General features: G+C 43.6%; 1 protein-coding gene across 4 annotated transcripts in view; it reads left to right on the top strand.

Moving 5' to 3' along the window:
• Window positions 1–24,689, top strand: part of LOC124185590 (neurobeachin) — a 238,964-nt gene that overhangs the window by 58,920 nt on the left and 155,355 nt on the right. For 3 of the 4 annotated variants that reach the window (XM_046576468.1, XM_046576466.1, XM_046576469.1), the window contains exon 1: window positions 21,956–23,788. The exons of the other annotated variant lie outside the window; for it this stretch is intronic. In XM_046576468.1, the coding sequence (XP_046432424.1) occupies window positions 23,585–23,788 (204 nt within the window). In that variant the 5' untranslated portion in view covers window positions 21,956–23,584. Of the gene's footprint in view, window positions 1–21,955; window positions 23,789–24,689 lie in introns of those variants that run through there. 4 annotated transcript variants of the gene reach the window in all.

Below are 24,689 nucleotides of genomic sequence, written 5' to 3'. Positions count from 1 at the left end.
AAACCGGTTGTGGGTCAGACGCTGACGAGATAGGGCGACGAGGAGAATATCACATATCTATAAGCCGTCGGGGCTCGAGGAGACGGTGGTTTTTTATTCCTGCTTTTCTTTATGGCGGTTATTCTTCTTTAGCTTCTCTTCTTCTCTTGTTCTCTTGGTCTCTTTTATATATATATATATATATATACACACACAACTATCTACACGCGATACCTGTGCCATTCACCGTCCATGCCCCACACCCGCCACCATTTCACCCTGAAGTCAGCGTCGGGAGACATGCGAGGAACGACACCCATTAAACTTGGATTACGGCGGTTGCTGACAGCCTCCGGATTCTGGCACCGGTGAGGGAGGTTCTGCAGAGAGGGCGTCGTCCTTTTCTCATCTCGGAATCGCTGCGCTATCAAGTCTTACGGAATCGCTAGTCTCCTTGTTTCGTAGGTCACAGGACGATGAGAAAGGACAGTGAGAGAGAAAGAAAGAGGGAGAGAGACAGAGAGAGAGAGAGAGATCACGGAGAAATGTACAGAAATTTTTATCAATTCTCAGAAATCCTCGAGTCAGATGATAACCATCCGTAATCTCAGTGCGTTGCCGGATTAATTTAACTAATGCTACCTTCTCTAATTATGAGTAATTAGCTCAACTTTACCCAGGAGTTTCGCTCTATCTCACGACCTGTAGGTGTCGCCGTTACGTCTTCCTCTAAGCTAAGTAATAGTACAAGTACTTGTGGTATACTTAGTGGAGTGGAAACTTTTAACGAAGGAACAACAATTTTGGTCGATCACGGACGTCTTTAGGTACGTGTAATAATTGTTAAGAAATTTAACTTCACTGTGCGTTAAATTGACGAGTCGAGCAGCGAATGAGAAAACTGTCGTGTTCCGTAAGTCGTTCAATGTAGCGGTTTTCCTCTCCCTCGATTCGGGTCAGGGCTTCGGATGGATGTGTCGAGTCATTCGCTTCGCGTGTAACGCTTTATTTAGGAAAATCCGAACCTTGAAAATCGTTTTTTATCCTCCTAATTCTTCTTCCGCTCCCCGGCGTGTCTGGGCGAGTCGCAGGAGGCTTCTGCCAGTCCCTCATTTTCTTCTCCTCTACACGCTTACGTTTTATCTCTTGCACCAATTTTGCGTAACTGCTAAGTCGAGACGTTCCCTTCTTTCGTATACCCGGACGGGATAGTTGGATTAGGTTGGCTCGCCGGGCGCGCATGAACCTTTCGGAATATACAGTATACTGTGTAACAGTGCCAGGGTATAAAAGGTACCGAAGAGGTCGAGGGTGGATCCGCAACAATGAGATTAGGAGAATAAGTTGGTCTTTCTGGTCCAGAGATAATGGGGGAGTGCGGGTAGAAAATAACTTGGGATCTTGTGTACCTTTCCTAAAACAGAAAAAAGGTCAAACGAAGGGTAGAAGACTTGAGCGGGTTAACAAAACGCCACTAATCGGTTCGATGGTCTACGGTGGCTGGAACAATGCCGGGTGAATACTATCCCCTGCAATTATAGGTGAGAAAATTAGTTGAGTTGATAATGCAGCGGTTGGTCGCGAGGTAATACATACCTGCATTGACGGTCGGCACTGAGAGCAAAGTGAAGATTTGCGACAGGCAATTGGTTCCATTGTTTTGGAGGATTATCGGAAACCGCACTGCATGCTGCCAGCTTCGGGGGCTCCAAATGTCTGATATGGATTTAGCACAGCCAATATTCACCAGCATTATTCATTCGACGGATTCGAACCCTTCCCGTACCCGTATTTCAATTTTCAAATCGCTGTAAACATGCAACGGAAGTGCGTGTGGGTCACCTTCATGAAGTCACCGTGATTTAGAATTTTTCATGGTCGTTCACGGTGGTTCAGCGTATCGATTAATTCAATGTCAAGTCGAATGATGGATAGGTAAAAAAAGAGACTCCAAAGCCGATGTCTCTACGATCCTCGCGACACCAGCAGCGGGTCAGTTGAACTAATAACGGCACACGCAGCTGAGCCCTCAAAAGTTGTTTCCATCAGTGCGTGCGTAATTAGGAAACTAGACTTTTCCCTTCCTCGTCCTACTCCGTGTCCTCCTACTTTTCCTCCTCCTCCTTTCCACTCCGACCCCGTGAGTCTGATAATGAGGAAACTTATCCAATTAGCATAGCTGTACGCGAAAGGAGCTGCTGCCGGCAAGTTGGCTCCCACTGCTGCTGCTGCTGCTGCTGCATATCTAGTCTGATATCCTTGAGGTATAAGTTGGCTCGCCGTCTCGCACCGACTTCGAACGACGCGTCGCCAGGGTGACGGTTTTGGGTACGTGCGTGCAGTGTGCGTTGCAATCAGCCGTGTTGGGTCAGGAGCCAGGGCAAGTCCTGTGTACATATCGGCGGTTGTTGGGTTTTGGCTGTTGGGGGATATCAGGTCAGGAGAATACCTCGTCGGATATGCTTCGACGCCAACGGCAATTGCCCGCACGCTCCGTTAAACTCGGTGTAACCCGGCGTCCGTAGTGTTGTCGACCTTGCTGTAACGAGAAGCGTGATAGTGGCCAGCGTGTTACCGACGAACGATTCGCACGTTTGTCGTCCTTCGATTACCTTCGACGCCGATCGCCGTTGATGATCCGATATTCAGTCGACAATCGCACAGCGATTATGCAGTTGCTGCTTCGGGGGAAATGAACCGAAAAAACGTACCTTACGCCACTCGTAAACTCGAACTTCGATTTCAGTCACCCCGAACGTGGCTTAGGTACTCAGCTTTGATTCCCGTTCAACGGTGCTAACGACGAGTGGCGATTATATCGGGGTTTCGATTGTAACCTTGGAACATTTCTCTGTCGCGTCCTTTCTAATTGAGCATAACGACGCGAAACTCGCCTTTAGCAGGCACTCGCAACGATTAACGGTCCGGATCGGTCGATTTGGCTCGTCGGGTCGACGATTTTCCGAAACTTGGGAGAGCGGCACACGTAATTTCATCTCTCCGCTCTCCGTCGGGGTCAATCGAAGCACCAAATACATACCCCTGGCCTTTGCCAGAGGTATTGCGCTCTCTGGTATCTTCAACAATCTCGCGGATCCTCGTCTCTGATCAAAGTAAGAGAAACTAATCAGTCATACCTTCGAGCTCCGGGACCTTTCGTAATACCTCAATCGAAACATCCGGTTAATCCCTTCGGACTTCGAGAGCTCGAATTTCAACAAACTTGTACGGATCCGCCGGGCTGCGGTACTATTGGTCGATAAAAAAAGTTCACGTTCTCGATTTAATTGCCTTTTATAAACAGCGACGTTGGGTTTCTCTGACTTTGTATACCGTAAGCTGCTTATCGTCTCAAGTGTTTTTCACGAGTACTCAAAGGGGAAGGTTTTTCTGCAAATAACTCACCTAGTGGACTCTTTATTCAAGTTCATAATGATAATAATCATCCTCGCGAAGCTTTGTTTCGTTGTACATAAATGTTACAACATCCAGAGAGTTATGAGATTTTGGCGGGGGAGTAAATAGTGGTTCTTATGCCTATGTAGGCTGTACGTCGGTCTCTCGTACAACCTTTATTGACACATTCATAAATAACTTGAAAGTTTTATCGAATGTCTTGAATTTTTCGGAAAATATGGAACAGCAACAGAACGGTTCTACAACCTTCCCCGAGTCTTCGGCCATTCCATTACAATATTTAATCGAATTCCAAGGTTACGGAATCTCGACGAAGTTTCGGTTACTCGAGAAGATACCCGCCTGCCGAAGAAGCTACGTAATAAGTCGATACAACGCTACCCTTCGAGTTCTCTTTCCTGCAAGGCCGAAGTTGTTTCCCTTTTGTTTGCTACATTGAAATATCAGTTTCTACGTATACCTAAACACGTTTGTCTTTAATTTACTGTGACACGATTCTCATGGATATTTCTCTCTCGCGTAAAACCCTCCATCGCGTCTTTTATAGGGATCTGGTGAAACTGTGAAATTTTACGGTAGCTCGGTATAAAATCCTTTTTTTTTCAATAGTCTTCAGAGAAATTAAATAAATCATCCGTTGTATCGTCTGTTCGAACAAACAACAGAGTACAAATATAACACAGATTGTTCGAAGTTGTATTAATCGATTGATACCTTATCAGAAAAACAGCACCTGAATGATGGTATATAATATATCTGCAAAAAGAACGCAGGGGCAGAACGCCGAAGTTGAGGCTGAGGCTGAGCGAAGAAACATCTGCTCCACATGCTGTTGCGATGTATAATTGAACTAGTTTCTTATCGTATGTATTACAAAGTCGTGGTTCTCGCAGCATAGGTCGGCAGGTGGCGTTTACTATATTAACAATTAATGTAATGAGGTGGAAATAGTTCCGAGCCACTCGACTTCCGAACCCGCACTAACCTAGCAGTAGCAATTATTAAATTCCTCCACCCAGTAGCCCGTAAACTTTGCCATTACGTAATGATCCCACACGTGTATGTAGTGGATTACATGCATTAGTGTGTATATATATATATATATATAAGTGCATGAATATTCCTACACATATCGTGCAGCTTCTACTATAAGTCGAAACTTTTCTTCTCAGTTGGCAACGTTTCCTCCTGCAGTAGTTGAACATCTATACGTGTATGTATGTCACGCACATGCGCAACGCTGTATTTATGCCTAATGGATTTGAGTGTTGGTTTCTCACCGTATTTACGTATTTCAGTAATTTTCATTTCAGAAGCATTCAAAGTCAAAGTCCAACACACGAAACGTGTAATATGTAGGTGCCCGACGTGGACTTTATTTGCCTTTCCTTATATTTATTCATTTGCGTATTTACATACAATGATTGCTTTTTCGGTTTGTTAATTGGAAATGATTGAATTTTTTTTACACTGCCTTGCTTTTATTCATATTTGCATCTATCTGTTGACTCTTACTCCTTTTATTTCAATTTATCATCGATTCATACGGTCCTGATTTCACGGTTTCGCTATTTCAATTTAGAGCTTGATCGGTTCGGAAGATCCAGACTTTTGAAACGTTGGAATTTATTCTGGCTATTTTCTTTTTTTCTACTCTTTCTCACTGCTACGTATCGTAGCGTCGGGTTTCATCAAAGGTTTCTTTGCGCACAGAGACGCGAAATGAAAGAGAGAGGTAGAAACATAAATGCTGGAGAGAGAGAGAGAGAGAAATAACGAGAGAGGTAAAGGTGGCACTATGAAATCGTGACCACCAGAACGAGGGGAGTTAAATTTTTATCGACTGGTACTTTCATCACCCAATACGCAAGGTCGGTATTGTACGTATAGCAGTTCAGGGAGAAATGTAGATTTTGTAAAATTTCATCGCTGTTATTGTCCTTTCTATGATTTTTTCTTCTTATCTTTATCCTTTTTGTTGTCTTTATCTTTTCCTCGCTAAAAATCTCTACTCGATTTTCGACTTTTTTTCTCCTCGATTACCTACGATAACATCTGCGTCATGATTATTATTATATACGAATTGATAGCTGGAATGAAAACTGCTTGGTTCAGCACTGAATCCCATCATTCGGTTATAATTCATCTCTGTGCGCGAATTGGGATAATTGGATATTGGAGTGGAAACTAATTATTCAAGTCCCGATGATTTGTATCTGCACTTTCGTAATTGATTGACCTCTTTTCTTCACCTCCGGTTATTCGCGAATTCTTTGTAACAAAGTATAGCTCTACGTACATAATATATACTCGATGATTTGTTTGTAAATTAAAATGCCACTCACGAATGATGGTGTTGTGTTAAACTTCTTACGACGGATGTCACATGGGTGAGAATTTTTGTACGCCGATGACGCGAAACTACGAAATATACCTTTTTGTTATTCCTGCACGCAGAAGCCGGGTCTTCACGTCCAAACTCGGTTATGCAACGTAACCCGATAAAGCTCAATCCCGAAATGTATCCACCATCGAAACGTATTCAATGAGACAACCGTGCGTGTGTGCCGTATAGCAACCCTAAAACGATGATGCTTTTCTCAACAGCTATATTCGCTTCGTAATCCGAGCGGAGATCCGGTTCTCCTCGGCGAAGGCTTTTCCTGGATTATTCTGATGCATCATTGAAATACTCGAACGAAGAAATCGCCGGGCCTTATTTCGAATCAGCCGAAGTGATGGATGACTGTAAAGTATCCACCAACGTAACACGCGGAATTAGAATAAGAGAGATTATTTTAATCATTTGACAAAATTGTACATCTTCATTTTCGCTGCTTTGTTTAATCATGAGATCGCTTTAAAAAAAATTTGAAACCGCGAGGCATTCGCAAACTCGTTCAGTGAGGATTAACGAAGCGGGGTATTTTGCAATAATAGGATATACAGGCGTGTTTGGCATACGTGCGGTTTGTTGTCGTGTACAGTTGAATTTAATGCAGTTTGTCGTTTACCACTTCATTTGGTCGGAGTGTAATTTTGATTCGCTTGTCACACATACGCGTTTGACACTCGACGTGCGTAATGATATGCAGGCATTCGACTCGTCGATGCGACTTGATCAAAACCGTCGATGAGTTTCTCCCATCTTCAGACACTTCCGTTATCGCAATCAATGAACGAACGATGACAGCGACAGATGGAGGGCAGAGATGAGGCGGAATGTGGAACGGCGAAAGGGAGGAGGGTGGGAAAAGCTCTCGTTGAAATCGTTCTGAACGCTAATGAAGCTTATTGTCCCTACCGGGGAACTCGAAGCGATTCATAGTGTATATAGACAACTCTTGAAGAGAATTATTATTCTTTTTTTTACTCGCTTCTTTCGGAAGAAATCACCGAGGAAACAAAAAAATGTTTTGAAAAGGGTTAAAAAAAAAAGAAAGGGTAAAAAATTCATGCATAAATCAAAAAGATATTCATTCCAAACTCTAAAGCTCTAATTTTACCACCTCAGGGTGATTCCTGATTTTTTTTCCCCCTCGTTTCGGGCTTGTGTAACGGCGTTACTGTGATCGTGAATATTATTTCGTGCCAGATTTTTATACCAAGCGACTACGACAATTCTGCAGCGAATTCCTTCCTCTCTGCTTAATCCTCTCTGAATGAAAAATCAAATTAGATTCGAAATTAAGATTACTAAGGTATTCAGCGTTTTCTGTTTTTAGCTCTGGAAAAAAATAGCGTGTTTTTTTTTATATCTCGTTTTTAATTTATTCGGAATTCTTATTACACGGTTGATACGAGTTACTCGCATCGGATGTATGTGGGTTGTGGGTACGCTGGATTGACAAAGGGGCGTAAAACTCGGTTGACGAAGGATACTACCAGGAGCGATAATAATGATAATAAATTTATAGAGATAGAACAAGTCGGAAATATTCGAAAGCGAGCAAACTACTAGGGGTACTGTGAAAAGAGAAAGAGAGAGTGAGACTGAGAGGAGTATACAAAAGAGATGGAGGAAGGAGGCGAAGGAATGAATAAAGTGCTGCGTAAAATGAACGAGGTATAAAGTTTCTTCGGATTGCGATGTAAAATGTTCTCGAAACGTTCGCAATTTGTAGCAGGGTGCAAGTACTGCTTTCAGGTGAAAGACACGGGCAGCTATCTGCAGGCTGTATGGCTAAAGATAAACGGGTGAACAGGGTTGTAGATTTGGCAAATTTATGATATCACTCGGAGGGCGGGAATTGGCGGGCATAGCCTTTGAATGGGAAAGCTCTCTCGTCTCTTGGCGAGGTTTTACCGAGTACCGAGAGAGAGAGAGAGAGAGATAGAGAGAGACACGTAATCTAACCCAACCTAAGCAACTTCTAATTAATGAAATAAAGCCGAATTAGATCTGGCGGAAGGCTCTCTGTAGACATACCAGGGCTTTCGCTGATGCTTCTACCGATTGACAACGGTTATCCAGGGCTTTACGTTCACGAAAATCAAATCAATGCTCTGCAGGCAAGCCAGGTAATCCAGCTCGCCCGCGTGCCAAGATAATTGTTCGATATTCACCAGAGGGAATTCTCTTTCAGTTCGCGCTTCAACCACCGTCTGTATAGGTACAAGTCAAAAATTTTATTCACCATTCGCGACTTCAAACGAAAAAATAACACATCCGCTGTGAATGAAGTCTGCCAGTAAAATTACCATCAAAGTGTGACGAGCTTCTAACCGATGCAATCGTTTTCTCATACTTTTTTAATCGAATTTTTCATTTTTAAATCAAATGTCAAACCATAAAAAAAAAGAAAGAAAATGAACATCCGTTTTCAACGTAAGATATTTGAAACCGGTATACATGTACGAATCAGCAGCGTTATAAAATCAAGCTGGAAATGGAATTTTTCACGTCTGTCCTATAAATTTTTATTGATGCGAAGTATAATAACTGCTCTGTCTGTGTGCGCGTGTGCGTTCGGATTTGAAGTCAGTCAGTCAACTTGCGAGTCTCCCACGGGAAATAACCCCCCCCGTTGATATTCAATGACTTCTTGTTCGTTTTTCCCGATATTCGCGGATCTCCTTTCGTCTTTTTTTTTTCGACTTTAATTTTCATTTTTGGCCCCCGTTGCTAGCAGTGGTTACATATTAATCTGAAGCAAGGAGGCGAGGCTTACAACGACGAATATTGTTTTATTTATTAGTCAGAGTACGGCTGTGAGGATTCTGAGGTCAGGGAGTGGTTCCTTTGATCTGACCACTTTTGAGAGGAGCTCCTAACCCCTTGACGATATCCCCTTATTTGGGACGAGGGATCGCTGGGCCGTGTGATTGCGACCGTGTGTCTAGTTCAGTCCAGTCCAGTCCAGTTCCGTTTCAAGTCGTCAGTGTTGGTGGTGTCCTCGCGGAAAGGATGAAGCTCCGGCATACCGCACCGACGATAACCTTCGTCCTTTGCGCGGCCTCTCGTACTGATCCTCCATCACTATCCGAAGCATTTTCTCTTTACCCTCGAGGAACTTGAGACACGAACGAAATATGTACTTGCGTGCGGGTGGTGAGGAGGGAAGGAGCTTTCGTTCCCCTCCATTCGTTTCGTCTAGTCTTTTTTCCTTTTCTTTATCTCTTAACCGTCGTTCGCCTTATCTCATCACTGGTATTTGTTTTACCCACTCCGAGAAGTAGAAAAAACACGCAATATATACATAGGTATATGTATTCTTCATCTTTCTCCGTCACCGGCTTCAGACTGCCCCTCTCGCTTCTTCCACCTCCCCACCACCACGCCGCCAGACTCATCCTCTCGACGATCCTTAAGACTGTAATTTATCCTCATCACTATATCTGTATCTGACGGATCTGGTGTCGGGAAGGTGCTCCATTCGATTCTCTTCTCATTTCGCTTCACTGGCACTCTTCTTTCGGCAAAAAACCCGGTTGTTATTGCTCCGTAGAGAGTCAAGGAATATCAAGAGACCATCGACGTTGCTCAAAACACTTTATGATAACCGGGCTCGTTTCATGCTTGAATATTTGTCGTTTGTTTTTTCAGATTTCGCGTTAGTGTTATACCTATGTATTTATTTCGAGATTTGAGAATTTTTTTTGTCAAAACGGTGAGTAGCTGAAGTATACATATACATATACATATATGAAGAAATGTGAAGTATGAAGAAAATTGAGTCGATCAACAACTGTGCAAACATTTCGGCCGAGTTGGACTTCCTGATCTATAAAACTTCTTCAACGCATGTCTTGGCTCACGTCAGTTTGACCCCGTTTCTTTCTTCCCTTTTCCCGGGTCACGCGCCAAGAGAGCCGCGTGCCTTCCCTGACTTTTCTGGAGCGTCCAACTCGTCGTAACCTAATATGAGCGAGCCCTCTTCTTCTCTTGGCATATCTTCGTTCCTGACTTACCGGGTTCCGGGTTCGCCAGCCGTTCGTACCGTCTTTTACCACCGCACGGTATGGCGGACAAGTCCAAGTCGTCTTCTACTCCCAGGCCAATAGAGATGGTCTCGTGAACCACTTTATCTCGCAAACTAGCCTCCGTTCGTGCCTTCTCGCACGAGAGGGACGCCCTGGAATGCTTCTACTTGGTTTATATACTTACTCACGATCGGCCCCTTTCGCCACCCGGTTAGACAACACTGCTTTACGCTCTTGAGTGTCTACTTTCACCCTATCGATACTTCGGTTTAATACTATCTCTTTGTCCCTTTTTTCAAGATGAGGTTGTCCGGGTTTGTTCTACGCCTTTAGCGAAAGAATCGAGTCTCAGGATATCGTAGCCAGATTTGCTGAATCACGTTGTGAAATTCAGATTCAAATTTACCCTCGACTTCGATGCTTGTCATCTAACGAGGCCGGGAATTCGGAATTACAACTTTGCACGCTGGTGGTGAAAATCCATACTCTACCGGTGCAGCTGCCGTATCAGCAGCGCCCGTTACTGCATCTCAAAAATTTTACAGGAGTTGCGTCACGCGAATGCACCTACTTCGTAAAATATGATTTCAATCTTTTTCATGCTCACTGGGCAGAGAACTGCGGACAACTATTACTCTTCACTACGGCTTGCGCGCTGGGTTGGGACGGACGATGTATTCGATTATGGAGATTGACCATCCCATGTGTTCCGCCTGCATCACCGTCCCGGTTGTTATACTCCCTCTGTAGGTTGGGAATGGAAAGTAGACGAGTTTCGCGGTTGTCAAAGAATACAGGAGAGAGGCGAGCAAAGGCGGATGATAACACCCGGGTTGAGAAGAGCATTTGCGTTCGTCCGGTCTGTCGCGTAATTTCCAATTAGAAACTAACGCAGACGTTGAGGCGAGGGAAGATGGGGGAACCAATAAAAGGCGTGAACTTTTTCAATTAAAGGCACGTCCTCCGAGTTTTAAATAAGTTGGTGTCACTGACGTCTGAACGAGAGAGTAGGCGGGCAGGTATGTATAGACATTGCTCGAAAAAGCTCCCTGTTCAAGGAACAAGGGGAACGGCGAGGCATAGAAAACGAGGAGAGAAGAGACGAGAAAAGAGATCGCCGTTACGGTCAGTGGACTGGGCAACGTTCAAACTCCGAATCCGGCTATAAGCAGGATGACCTCACGCTCGTTCCTCCGGAGCTTTCCTATCCCGGTAAAACGTTCCACAAAATTGTTCAATCGTCGATCGAACTTAAACTTTTCTTTCTTGCACTCCGCTTTCACAAGACCTGTGTACTTTGCTGTCGCGGAACTTCTTCGTTTCGCTTTGATTTCCTTCCTCGTGGTAGGGTAGGCACTGTCGCAAAGTGGAACGGATTTTGCGCAAGATTTGTTACTGCGAAGAGGCTCATCTTTACCGGTGAATAAGGAGGATTTCAGTCTTGTTCAACTTCCCGGAACACACGTACACATCACATATGTTCCCGCTCGTATTTCTCAGTATGTGACTGTAATTTTACGAGGTAGTTCGACCGACCGGTTGCATTACGACTGACTTGTACATTCCGACAGGATGACTGTAATTAACGTGGAAGTAGCTGGTAGGGTGCGTATCATACTTTGTGGATGTTACGTCGGAGCCCTTTTAGATGTGCTTTGAAGCAGGTAACAACGTTAAGAGGGCGTAGGTGAGGCACGTATGAACGTAGATGGGTACAACTACTCTTAGCGAGGTATAAAATGGAAGTAAAACCAACCCTACGAGGTCGTTTCTGGCAAACCGGATAAATCCCGTGTCACCCTCAGCTTTGTCAAATCACACAGTACCTTCACCGGAATTGCGAATCTGCGCGTATTCGGCGAATCACGTATTATACACACATGTTGTTATAGATACGGAAGTTCAGGGAAACGGCATATTCCGAGGGCTCGAATATCTCAGCTGAGACATTAATTCGCACTCGCAGCTGCCTAAGGGTTGGTTTCTTCTCATAGTTGTTGTTGAATAAGCTTAAACCCTGCATCTCTCTCCACGACCGAGTATTATAACCGTGTCGTCAATATTACGTTTCGCCATTTGCCAGGGGAGCTGATTTCCTTGGTGCAGGAAAACAAAGCCTTCGATCGGATGGTGAAATGAATTTTAAAAGTGGAACAGTTTCATTGTCGCTTAATTTTTATTCCCCCCTCCCTCTATCTATCTTCCCACGTATTGAGTCGCTCTCGTTCGACTAGTTGACGATTATAATGAGCGATCGAAGTTTGAATACAAAATGATTTCACTTCAGAAGCTGTATAAACGAACGAGGAAAGCGGTGAGGTACAGGGGGAGGTTGGCGTAGGAATCAGAGAGACGAATGTCGTTAACCGCGCAAATAGACTTGCTGATTTTAAAACGCGATTTAACGACCGACCATTACGTTCGTAACGCCTCCTCTCCCCCTCACCCCTAACCGCCCACTTCGGGTTCCAAATCATTTTACTCTTCTCACTATGACCGAGAAAGGGTTTAACGGTTGGCTTTCACGCTTACCGCCCGGTACCAACGACCAATCGGAGCCCATCTTCGCCTCCTTCCATTCACCCTCGTACGCTTTTTCCGTATTCCTTCCTACGCGGAAAATCCCGTGATGCCTATACCCTATTTATAGAGAGATACCGCAGGGTACGGCGCAACGGGACGAACCCTACGATGCAGGACTAAAAGCGTGCAGACGGGCACGTCTACTTCCCATGGTAATTTTCTCCATTTACGTAAACAAGCGTGTGTGCGGTCCTACATGCAACGCTCGTAAGCATTGGTAGTACCAGTGCGAGATCCCTCTGGATGCGAGGCTGCTTAAATGGCGGTCTTGTTACGACGACCAGAGCCGACCCCCCCGGTGCTGTGCTGCGGCCTCGGTGGTGGTCGCCTTTCGGAATAAATATTCCGAGTAACACAGGTTGCCTGGTGCGCGGTACTGCGATCCCGGTAATACCAACATCCGACTAAAGCTTCTCGCAGAGTTCTTCTTACAAAGATGGATTATAGTGAAAAAGATTTCAAGCATATTCAAGTATGGAAGAGATACCTCTGTTGGCTGAATATACGAGGAGATAGAAAAATCTGTTCTCAGCTGAGAATTGAACCAGTTGGTTATTTATTCATCTCTGTAATGAAAATTTGCTTTTTCAGCTGCATCGAGGGTAATGCAGCGAAATGTAAAGCCCATTTTTGCATTTTACTTCTACGAAAATCACGCGCATAAGGTAAGGATTGGTTTGGCATTAGTTCGAACGTGTCGGAGGAATCTTGAACCGAGATCACGAGCGTGCTTCGTTGTTTTTAAATAAACTGTAAAAAATGTGTATGCACGGAGATATGAATATGCATGTAAAGGGAATACACGCGGAGTAATTCATTTTGGCACTTTTCACGAGCACATGCGCTGGTCAGGTCCGTGCTGCGGGAGATGAAGAGGAGGGGGCGTGGCGGAGCTGGGGACGAAGAATGAAAAGATAAATAGCCTTGTTTAAACTGGGGTACAAAATAATAATGGGCGGTGGCGATGCACGCGATTTCATACGCGACCAACCACAGTAGAATTTATGAACGTTTGCTCTCTCGGTATCTCTCTCTCTCTCTCATCTCTCGCGGGTGAATATTAATCTCGCTCTGATGAATCGGAATTTAATGGATCTCTTTCAGTGCTGTAATACGGGCACGGCTCATTTTTGACTTTTTTACGATTCTTCACCGTTTCGCTTGATCAATTATAATATAGAATGTATTCACCTCCATGGTATACAGAGTAAAGATTAAAAAAAAATATGTTTGTAAAATTATCGGTTATAACGATTTTCCGATTCTCTTTTTTACAATAAATTTTTTTTTTTTTTTTTTAGTACATCCTTTTCCGTTTTCTTAGTTTTATTTTATTTCTGTCGTAAAGATGGCGAAGCGAAAGTACTTTCGGGGTGAGCCTTCGGATGACAGACATGATATTTCAATTTAACTTTTCTTTTATGACGAGGAGGGATTTTTTTGTTTTTCTGTCGGCAGAGTCTTTCCATTTAAATTTATTCTCTCTCTCTCTGTCTCTCTCTTTCTCCCTCTACCTTTCTCACTCGCTTTTGTTCTATTCGTATTTCGTTCGATTATCTATTCACCTTTTGAATTTCTTATTCGTGTTTCTGATTAGTCCCATTTTTTTCTTTTAATTTTTCGTTTTCTACGCGGTTTTCGTGTCACCGTATCATGGCTACCCTTATACCGAATCGCTCAAGTTAACCAAGTTGGTACTTCAAGACCGAGCTTGGTTTTTCGTTGGGAAGATTACAGCTGAGGAGGGGCAACGCGATGATACGCGAAGAAACGGAGAGGGAGAAAAGAAACTTAAACGACTCCGTAACACACGCTAACGTCGTTGTTACATCAAACGGATTTGGCTAATCGTAAGCGTTGTATTATACTAATACACGTTGTTCTCAGGAATCTCCTTGAACTCATCGTATTCTTTTTTCATTCATATTTTTTTCTCCATCGTTTTGATTCTTCTTCGCTTTAGCCTTATTAATTTTTTATTGTCGTCCAGACTGATGAGTCGGAGAGTCAAGAGATACACGCGTATAAGATCAGAATTTTCTTTCCATACATATACATATATAACTAGCTTACGTGGAAAATGTTTCATTTTTATTCATTTTAGTTTACATATTTTACTGCTGTATGCTGATACAAAAATTTGCATTTTAATTTGAGTGAAAAGAAGCAAAAAAAAAAAAACCGTGATGGAAGAAAAAATGCGAGGGAAACACAAAAAACTTGGTAAATTCTGCTCTCTCCCGGACAGCTTTGAACGAACAGCTCGGACCTCGACTTTGCTGCACGTCACCCTTTTATTACGCATCGGTATAATGTTACATGTATAATTTATATTCGACCGTGCTTCAGTCTCTACATCACTTGGCGCCAATTTTATCAGGGTGTTATAAAGTGCGCATCACCGGCGTTTATATGGATACTTTTATACCATTTTTTCTTCTTTGCTCGTAGGTGTAAATTTGGTAAAATTCGATCACGTTGCGCGTAGAAGGAACGGATTCAAGGCGGGCAGTGATAAGGTTGGAAACAGGGCGAGAGAAGAGATTAAAAGTTGGCTAGCGAAGCAAACGTGTAGCCTGTGTAAAAGTTGCAGCGCGCGAGGCTATCAAATAAGATTAAAAGGATTCGACCTTTTGTGCAGTGCTTTATGAGTTTCTCAGTGCATTAACTTTTATTCAACTTTTATCGATAAGACTGCGTTCATCGTCGAATTCGGGCATCGCCCAAACGTTAACATCGTATTTTTTTTTCCTCTCGTTTCTTCGTCATACCTGTAGATAGTAGGTTGTACTCCACGCTCGCTTCTCACGTAATGTTTTCTTTCAATTCTGTTACAGGTATGTATGCTACATCTCTCCGCTGCAATTGCTCCAGAGATTTTTTTCAATTTGTTTTCTTAACGACGCAATCCTCTCGTAACCGCTGACCTAAGAAGTTCTTTTCACAGCGTTGTAAGTATATTTTTAATCACGACGGTATATATTTAGATTATAATTGTACAGTGATGCGACGAATGAAATGCGTCTGACATTTATAGAGCTAGACGACAACGACGCGTATACGTAATATAACGTTCGTACGCGTGCTATCGCTATCCATAACTGTTTTTCATCCTGTTCTTGACTTCTTCTGTCAGTGTAACGTAAAAAGTAATCGTTTCATGAATTCACGAAATCGTCGCAGCCCAAGTTGACTTTATTTTGGGTAAATATTGACGTTCGTTAACCGCAAATTCATCGAAATACACCGACCGATCGAGGTGACTAATCAGCCGGAGAAACACCGGAAGCAGAAATAGTTGATTAGGGTGAACCTGCTGGTTGTTGGCTGCAGTTAGAGACACGCTCGTGGCACGCGACCCAACCTGATATTTGTCCTAACTAATTGGGACCGCCGGTCGTAAGGCCGTGATTCGAATTAATTACCCGTTAAAGAGATTGAGAAAGAAGGAAGAAGTAGAACGGAAATAACGGGAGACAGCACGGGCACGAGGGTAAAAAGAATCGAGTTGCTCCACGCGTTCTTGAAGGCATCTACTTTTGTCTATCTCCCGCGGTACAGAAATATTTTCCCAATTACATAGATAATTTGATATTATAACGGGTATACGCGACGCATATTTATACCTACATATATCTTTACACGCTGATTAGCCGCATGAAACGGAAATTAAAATATGATCAAAAATTATCAGCGAGAGGAGGAACGGAGCTGGAGGATGGACAGAAACACTGTAATTCCCGTCAAGTTTTTTTAATCTTACGATTCTCTTTCTCCGTTTTCTTCTCGTTTTTTACCGTTGCATTTTTATGTTATTATTAAATCGAAATTATCGTATCTCTACGGGGCGCTAGCTCGGGTTGCAGTATCTCCCGGAAAATCGTGGGGGGAGAGAGCGATGCAAATACCCTCGCACTCCGTGCGGAAATACATAATTCCGTAGGAGATACATAAGGGATGCACTCTTTGCATCGTCATCACGCGCCGCGACGCTCCTGCTGTGACGTCAGACTTATAAATTACGTATATATAACGGAAAGTTAGTTGTTGCGAAAGTTATTATAATATATCATGCAGCGGGAAAGAATATAAACCGCAGAGATAAGGTAAGGGTGTGAGAGTGTTTATACATTTCTAAGGGTATGTTATACATACACTCATATATATATATATTTGTGTGTGTGTGTGTGTACGGTAAATCTCGCGATTCAACGCAAAGAGAGAAAATGTACGCTTCGGATCGTATCGCTGTGTTGGCGTATAAAACACTCGCGGATAATGCAAGTAGAGATTCAGCGATTCCGGTTCTTAAACGTCTCTTTGGGAAGTTCACTTCCACCAACTTCTAAGGGTAGATGCTGCGCCGCGTTTCCATTTGCGGTAATCTTCGGTTATCGCGGTGGTTGAAAGTCAGAGTCGTCGCGGAAAGCTTCCAAAGCTTGCACTGAAGTAACTGATAAATTATTGAATTATATTAACTTTATAAGATCTACCGACGAAAGGCTTTTCGGGTTACTGGTTGGAGAATCTCTGAACTCTCTTATCCCTTATTGCTGCACATTCAATCCGCGGGCTTATAACTTCTCGACCATAATGCGATAAATAATAAACTTGCATACACTACGGTATCCGCAAGGGATTCGTACAGTTACCACTTTATTCTGATTAAATTTTATTTGATAATCAAAGATATTCTTTTATGTAAGGTTACGGTATTCGTTAATTATGATGTAAAATAACTATATCAAGCCATCTTTTTTTTCACAATTACTCAAGTCGCTGTAATATCAATCAGACCGCGTGATTAGCTCAACGAATTGAAACTGTATAAACATTGCTAATTTATCCAACGTCCTTATAACTTGGCGGGTCAGGTAAGTGAGCCAAGATTCGGTTAGCGGGATGTACATACGGCTCTGTTAGAACTTGACACATCTGCCGAGTACCACGTCAGACGGAAATGAAACTTTGGACGTTATATCCTAACCCTGTGCTACAGAAGGGACCGCAAACCACGCCGGCTGACGTTGTATATCCGAAACAGTCTGGAACTATTAACGATCTGCGTTATATTGACCGGTGGAAAAAGCCGAGCACTGTTAACTCCGCAAATGCGTTTCTACGTGCACCAAGTATAAATGTAGGTGGGTACACATCTGCATTTACAGAAAACGAAATTAACGGCTCTCGCACTCGCAGTTTAGCCGACGGATTGTCTTTGACGTCTGTAATTAATACGCGATGATCCAATATCAGCAGTCTCTTTGACCAATTTAATACTGTCGAATACATGCTCCAATTAAACATTTAACAATTATATCCCGAAAGTGCTTTGAAATCATATGGTATATAGTATCGGTTTTATCTAGAGCATACCCGTGAGAGAAGCAGGAATTTTCACCCGCAGATTTTAATTCGTTTAAATTGAATCAAAGCGTTTGTTTTCGGAATCAATTGATCGTACGTCAGTTAATTACTCTCGGGTTACGAGTACCCGCCACAGTGTTGTCACACGCTCTTTGCAATCTCGGTGTATACTCGTCGTCGATTACAAAAAACTCAACATCCCTATTCCACATTTGTCCAGGCCATCGCGACACGGTAAATACTCGCAACGAACCAGACATGACGTCGTTGAAGAAGATAATTTTCTGCGCGCCTGTAATCAGCATTAGATCATGAGAGAGGCTTTGCATGGGTTAAAAAAAATTTCGTTAAATTCTTTATATTTTTCTCACCTTCTCTCACCCTTTCGCATATTCCGCTCCATTTTCGTTTGATCATTTTTTTTTTCCTTCATCAACAACGCCCAATTCCGCGTGATGCGTACTTATATTGTGTACATACGTTATGTATACACAGAATTTTAAATCAAACATACATATACACTCCTGTCTGTATAGAAATAGTATATATATATATATATATGGACGGAAGTTATACGTGCTCGTAAAAAGTTGTCGGAGTGAACATATCATCGTGTTAGCGAACGAGAGTCTGGTTCACAGGAATTCGTACTATATGTATAGATATATTGTATAGTTGACTAGATCCTCATCCACATGCCACCCGCTATTCATCCAGCCTCTACAGCTACAAACTTAAATTACCAAATCGGAATTCCATAACGCCGCAGCAACGTTCCGCAAATTTGACCCTAGGTGTTGAACTGCAGTATGCTACCCTCACCTTCGCTACACATGAAGCTTGAAGCAAAACGCCTGCAGCGTCCTTCTCCATGGTAGTAGGAATTTCTCTTACCCTTGTTACGCGGTCGTGTTCACGGGTCTCGACGATAAGGCCCCATTTTCTATGCAATTCAGGCAACGGCAACAGCCCTGGAACCAAAATCAGGCTCGAAAAGATCCATCAGGTACACCCGACGAGGCTTTCTTATGGTTTTTCTTCTACTTTATCGTCGCGCAGGCCGCTGATCCACACCAGGTGAAATTAAAACACGCGGAAATAATTAAGAAATAAGAAAGAGGAGAGGAGAATGGCGTCTCGTTGGGTTGATAAAAATTCTGTTACCTGCACTTTGGAATTCGTAAATTTTAAAAACACGGAGCTATCTATACTTGCTCAGTTTTTTGGAATATAAAGAGAAGACGGCTGGCGTAGATTTAGTCACGGTTGAATTTACAATCCAAGTATGCCCGTAGATTACAACTAACTTGTGCCGAAGTCGTAAACGTCAGAATATATCAATAGTTGGAAAGAGCTATAGCACTAAATATTCGAGCCTGCCTAGCTGCTAGGCGTTGCTGCTTCTGCTGCCGCTTCTGCGGTTCGGTGGATCTCGGTGAACGTTACCGTCACACCGTCGCGTACCACCATTTCCAACTCAGGTAATCATCCATCCCCGAGTTATACGATCGTCGGGTAAAACTGATTGGTAAGAGACTCCCTGATCTTGTTTTATGAATTAGAATTCACCTCTGGGTTCGAGCGTGCGGTCGTCCAAAATTGAATTACTTACTATTCGAATATAACTTTCGGCATCGTCAGTGTTCGAGGGTTTTATTCCGCAGGCTATCCAGTCCACAGGCAAACTCTCCACCACCGTTGACTCGTTCTGTATTTTTTTTCTTCCTTCTTCTTTTCTTTTTCATCGGTGACTTTCAAATTCCCTTGCAAGGAAAATGACACGTCCAGTTTTCCAGTCTTCTAAGCTTACAGACCGTCATTGGAAGTATCGAAAATTATTTCCAACTATTTCGATCCCCTATTTTCACCGTAATACGGCCAATTATGGGCGAATGATCTTCTCCCTCGTGCGCATCCAGAAATCGTTTCCGTGGTTACTGAGGGATGTTCGTACCTATGTGTATGTATAAATACCGCACATACACACAGGCCGGAGGAAATCGGCAGGACTTATTATACCCAGATACTACCTCGTGCAATTTTGTTATTTGCGTCACTTCCCGGGAGGGAGACGTTGGGTATCTATATAAGATCACGAAGGAGGATGTATGAATATCTATCGAGACGTTTGCGGTGAAAGCGTATTTCGAAAGGTGGGAAGAGAGAGAGAGAATAATTCGTTCGTACTGCGGAGGGTAGTTGTAAGAATCATGGGATGATTATTGCATGAACCGGGCGGTGTTCCGTTCGCTAACCATGAATTTCTGCTTGCCGATATTTTGTATTAATACATTTTTACCAACTTTTCGAATATACGTGCGCGCATGTTTTATACATTACCTATATTCGGACCTCTTTGATTTTGTCGGACAACTTTTATTATGATGTAATTGATGTTGTTCTCTCGTGCTCTTTATCTTTCGACCCTGTCCTTCCAGTTTTTCTTTCTTTTCTTTTTTTTTTCTTTTTTTTATTTTTCATCTCCCACCGCCTCAATATTGATCTAGTTCATGGTACCTGTAAAATTTCTCGAATACTCGCTTCACGCTCCAGAAAATTTTCAACATCTTCTAAATGGCTGGCCTTGACGTCATTAGATGCGAACAATGACTTCGGCATATTGCTAGCCGCTTCGTTGAGTTCTAATTTGTATTGTTCGACAAATTATAACCAATGTATGAAGAGCACTCGGCTCGTTCCGTTGACGCTGGTCATGATGAAATTATTTCTATTATTCAATCCGTCACAAAGCACTCTTCAATTACCGTGTTTTTATCGGCGCAGGTACCGATCGACAAGGACTTTTTTAATTTGTTTTTTTTTCTGTCGATGTCTTTCTATTTCACTAGATTTCGTTTTCATACTGGGTATTTCGAGTACAAAATCACATGCAATTGGAGTAGCCCATAGTTTATTTTCTATAATCGATGAAAAAAAATAAAAATAAAAGAAAAATAGAAAAAAAAGTACATTGGACCGCATCAGTGCAGAATTGTATTCACGGCCAATTTCTTTATCGCAATACCATCTTCATTTATATCATCAGACTGAAAGCAAGATAAGAACTCTTTTCCTTTTAACTTTCGAATTAAATCGACAGTATACATTATTAAAGTACGATCGGTCTAGTAATTGTGGGAAATCAAGAAGAAAACGAAGAGAAAAACGTGGACAGAGCAACGGCAAGTAAAATTGTCTGAGGTTCTTACCCGTAACTGCAGCGAAGTTAATGCCGAAGTTGAAGTTTTAATACTGAAAAAGTCTAATCAAACTTTTACGTTCGAAACTCGAGAAGAGACTCGTCGTGTATTTCTTTTCATCGTCGTAGTACAACTTTCGTCTATTTTTTTTAAAACCTTTTTAATTCCATTCTCTTACATTCGTTCTTCAACTCTCTGCGGAATCTTCTTCTATCCGTTTCCGATTACGAGAGAACGACACGACGACCAAGTTTCATCGAGAATTGATGAATTCAACGTCAAATTATCAGGAATCGTGGCTACCTTCAGTATTTTACTGTTAATATATCACATAATCGTGCGAGCGCAATAATACAGTCTTGCCACGAGCTTCGAGTCAATTCTATTGTGAAACGACAGTACCGTTCAAATTAGTCAGAGCTTTCGGAAAGCTTCTAGGTTCAGTATTTACAAAAAGAACTATAAGGATGAAGTCAGTTACGTTATATTAACGATGTACGTTTAGGAAAAATGGCTAATTCGCGACTTTGGGCTTTATCCGAAATTTCGTAAACGATAATAAAGTAAATATACAATGATTCTGAGGAGCGAACTCTGAGAAATTCATCCCAAAACTGGCCAATAATGATTTTTCAACGTTACCAACTTCAGCCTCGCTAAGAACGAACAAATCGATTATGCTGGTATTTTTCACGCTCCTATCGGCGATCCTGGCACGGAAAATTCGGGGAAAATATCGGCTCCGTACATTCCTTGGTGGCATATCGGACTATTCCAGTGGTATCGAGGAGCAGAAGGACGAGGTTTGCGGGGCGTCGTTGGGGGCGAGGGTGATGGCGAGGGTGGGAGGAGGAGGAGGGCGGGGGTGGCGGCGCCGCGGGCCGCGCCGTCGCCCAGCTTGCCTGAATCCTCCCGCCCCAAATCGCGCACCCTGCAGCCGTCGAGCGTCGATGGTGTAGTCATACGCTGAGCGTCGTACCGAACAAGGGACGAGACAGTTTCGCGATTCTCAATATCACATCTGTCACCGCACGGTTTGTCTCCCGGTCTCAGGACAGACACCGTTATACGGATGAATATTCATTAGTCGATGATATTTTAACCCAGTTGTGAAAATTATCAGACAGAGGCTGTACCGCGTGCTCTGGTACACTTGGCCGTGGTTCACCGCGAGATTTTATCCTCGTCGTTAAAGAGTAGGACGGGGTTTATTGTTTGTTTTTATTACTTTCGTCAACCCTGGACTACCGATTCGTCTCCTCCTCACGTGGTTTCTTTTCACGTTCGCTATTGAGGGAGGCTCATGTCGCGATGTAACGCGTTGTTGTGTCTGTTGAAATGTTGAGTGAATGTTAGTGAGAAGCAGCGTACTGCTCTGTCCAATACAATTTGTTCAGTGGATCGGATTGTAGTTCCGATTTTGTGTACTTTATGGTACATAGAGTTCGGTGTGACGGATAGCCTGCACTACCTACTTTTGTTTTGTGTTAATCTGTAAATTATCCCCCTCATCGTCGTCATCATCGTCATCATCGTCATCATCGTCATCATCTTCTTCGGAAACACAGTTTTGCCGGGCGAATACAAGGCGAGAAGCGTACCTTCGATCGTTTCTCAACATCGGTGTAAATAATATGACTCATAATCAGTGCAGTGTTGATTTTTGTTGACGGCAGCACGGTGGAACAGGCAACGCTGACTTCGAAATTTGAGGATACGTTGTTTCATCTCCCGTTTTCGCTCTGTTTCTCTATCTATCTGCGCAATTCCTGTCGCGTACGTATCCTGCAGGACCTTGAACAAGTTTATTCTCCTTCTCACTATCTACGATAATTCTCCTTCGCCTTTTTTTTCCGTCTCGTTTCCTTCGACCGACGCCATCGAGACATGGATACGCTCATGATACTGGGTATTTGTTTCTTTTGCTACGGAATGTGCGACCTGATAATACGGTACGCGACACCCCCAGTGCCGGAACCCCAGAGCCAAATGTCCAACGCCTCCCCGTCATCCTCGGCATCGCAACCGACGCCCCGATCGCCCGGGGTCTATACAATTTCCCAGAATCTCCAGAGCCCGCCGAACTTCTGCTGCGAATAGACTGGCTGTTCTCCCGCCTCCGGGGAAACTCTCGTTGTACCGGAAGAGAGGAAGGGAGGAAGTGAACTCACGTCGTCGCTGGCTCTCGTTCAAACCCAAGGACTCATACTCACCGGATACCGCCATGCCTCGAGTTCTGGCGCCGTGCCGCAAACCCCCCGCAGAGAGGCTCGTGCAACGGTTGACGAATAAACACGGATCACCGTCACCGTAATCGAGGAGGAATAGTCCCGAAAAACACATCGCCCTTTCACAGCGTCTCGCTGAAGCTTTGCCTGGATCATCCACCTCATACCCATCCCTCTTCTCCCCTTGGTGGAAAGGATTTATGACGCGACATCCGGCCGCACGTGGGACTCGGGGTCGGGGCTCAGGTGGACCCCCGTCGTCGACGTGACCCGGGTCGCGAACTCCGCCACCACTCGTCGAGGACTCGGCGTCCCCGGCGCAGCGAGACCCGGACCCCCGAGCCAAGGCGAGGACGGACCTCCTCTCGTAATCCGTGAAGCGAAGCGATGGACTCCCTTGAACGCTTGATGAGTGCCGGTCCACTGCCCACCGCTCTGGCCGCAGCCTCCCGATCCCAGAACGCGTTTGTTCAGGCCAGCCTCTGCTCGGCCTTTGGCCGAAAGGGACGCCATTTGACAGGGACCTTCTGCCTGACCGGCGACACTATGGAGGGAATAATACAGTGTCTCGTGTTCCTCAAAGCATTCTCGGTAAGGTTTTACATGTCGCTGCATCGCTTTGCAGAGGCAGGTGATATTCGGACCTAAGTAGGTTACGATTTAAGGCGTAGAACGGTGGCGCGGTCTCGTGCATACTGTATGTACCCTACAGTGATTCTCACCCTCACGTGTCAGACCTCGTCTCCTACTTTGCCACGGGGCTTAGGGATGGCTAAGAACTCGTGACGTTAATATTCACCTTAATCAAAATTTTCGGGCTATATTGCCTGCAAGGGGTTTCTTGTGCGGGATCGTATTTCGGGCAAAATGTTATTACGCAATTTGTACGTGTGTACTTTGTACATAAGCTTGTATATACATCATCGGGTTTGGTTCGATTAAATTAATTTTTCACCGCTCTCACTCTCTCGGTCGCGTTGCGGTGAAATTCACGAGACTCTTGAAGTGCCGACTTTGACGTCTTTGGTGGATAAATATTGAATGCTCTTGTTACTCGGTGGTTTCTTTCATATTCAGACGACCGGAATTTATTTCACGCTGTTTAAATTCAAGAGTTGTTTGGTAGAAGGAATCTCGTTAAAATTAATGATCGAATGATTTTCAAAAGCCAGTTATTCTCGATTTTGTATAAGTATGATTGACGAAGAGAAGAAAGAAGAGAGAGAGAGAAAAAAAAACAACAGAAGAAAGAAAAAGGTACAAGACAAGCGGAAAAAAGAGAAGTACATTGCTCAAAATGTACCTTGGTTAATTTTTTTCACCCCTCGTTATTCTCTCTTTAGGGGAACGAACGACTTGCTCTTAAGCCATTGTTTTCGCACGACCCGCACCTTTGGGTTCTGATTACAACAAGGCGCGCTTTCCACTAATCCGTCAGATTAAATACGAAGATCCTCTCCGACGAATGAGTTTCTTGAAACACGTCATCCCC

The sequence above is a fragment of the Neodiprion fabricii genome, chromosome 6 (genome assembly GCF_021155785.1).
Source record: "Neodiprion fabricii isolate iyNeoFabr1 chromosome 6, iyNeoFabr1.1, whole genome shotgun sequence".
Taxonomy (NCBI): domain Eukaryota; kingdom Metazoa; phylum Arthropoda; class Insecta; order Hymenoptera; family Diprionidae; genus Neodiprion; species Neodiprion fabricii.
The sequence above is the reverse complement of the archived record's forward strand: the minus strand, read 5'-3'. Positions and strand labels throughout refer to the sequence as shown.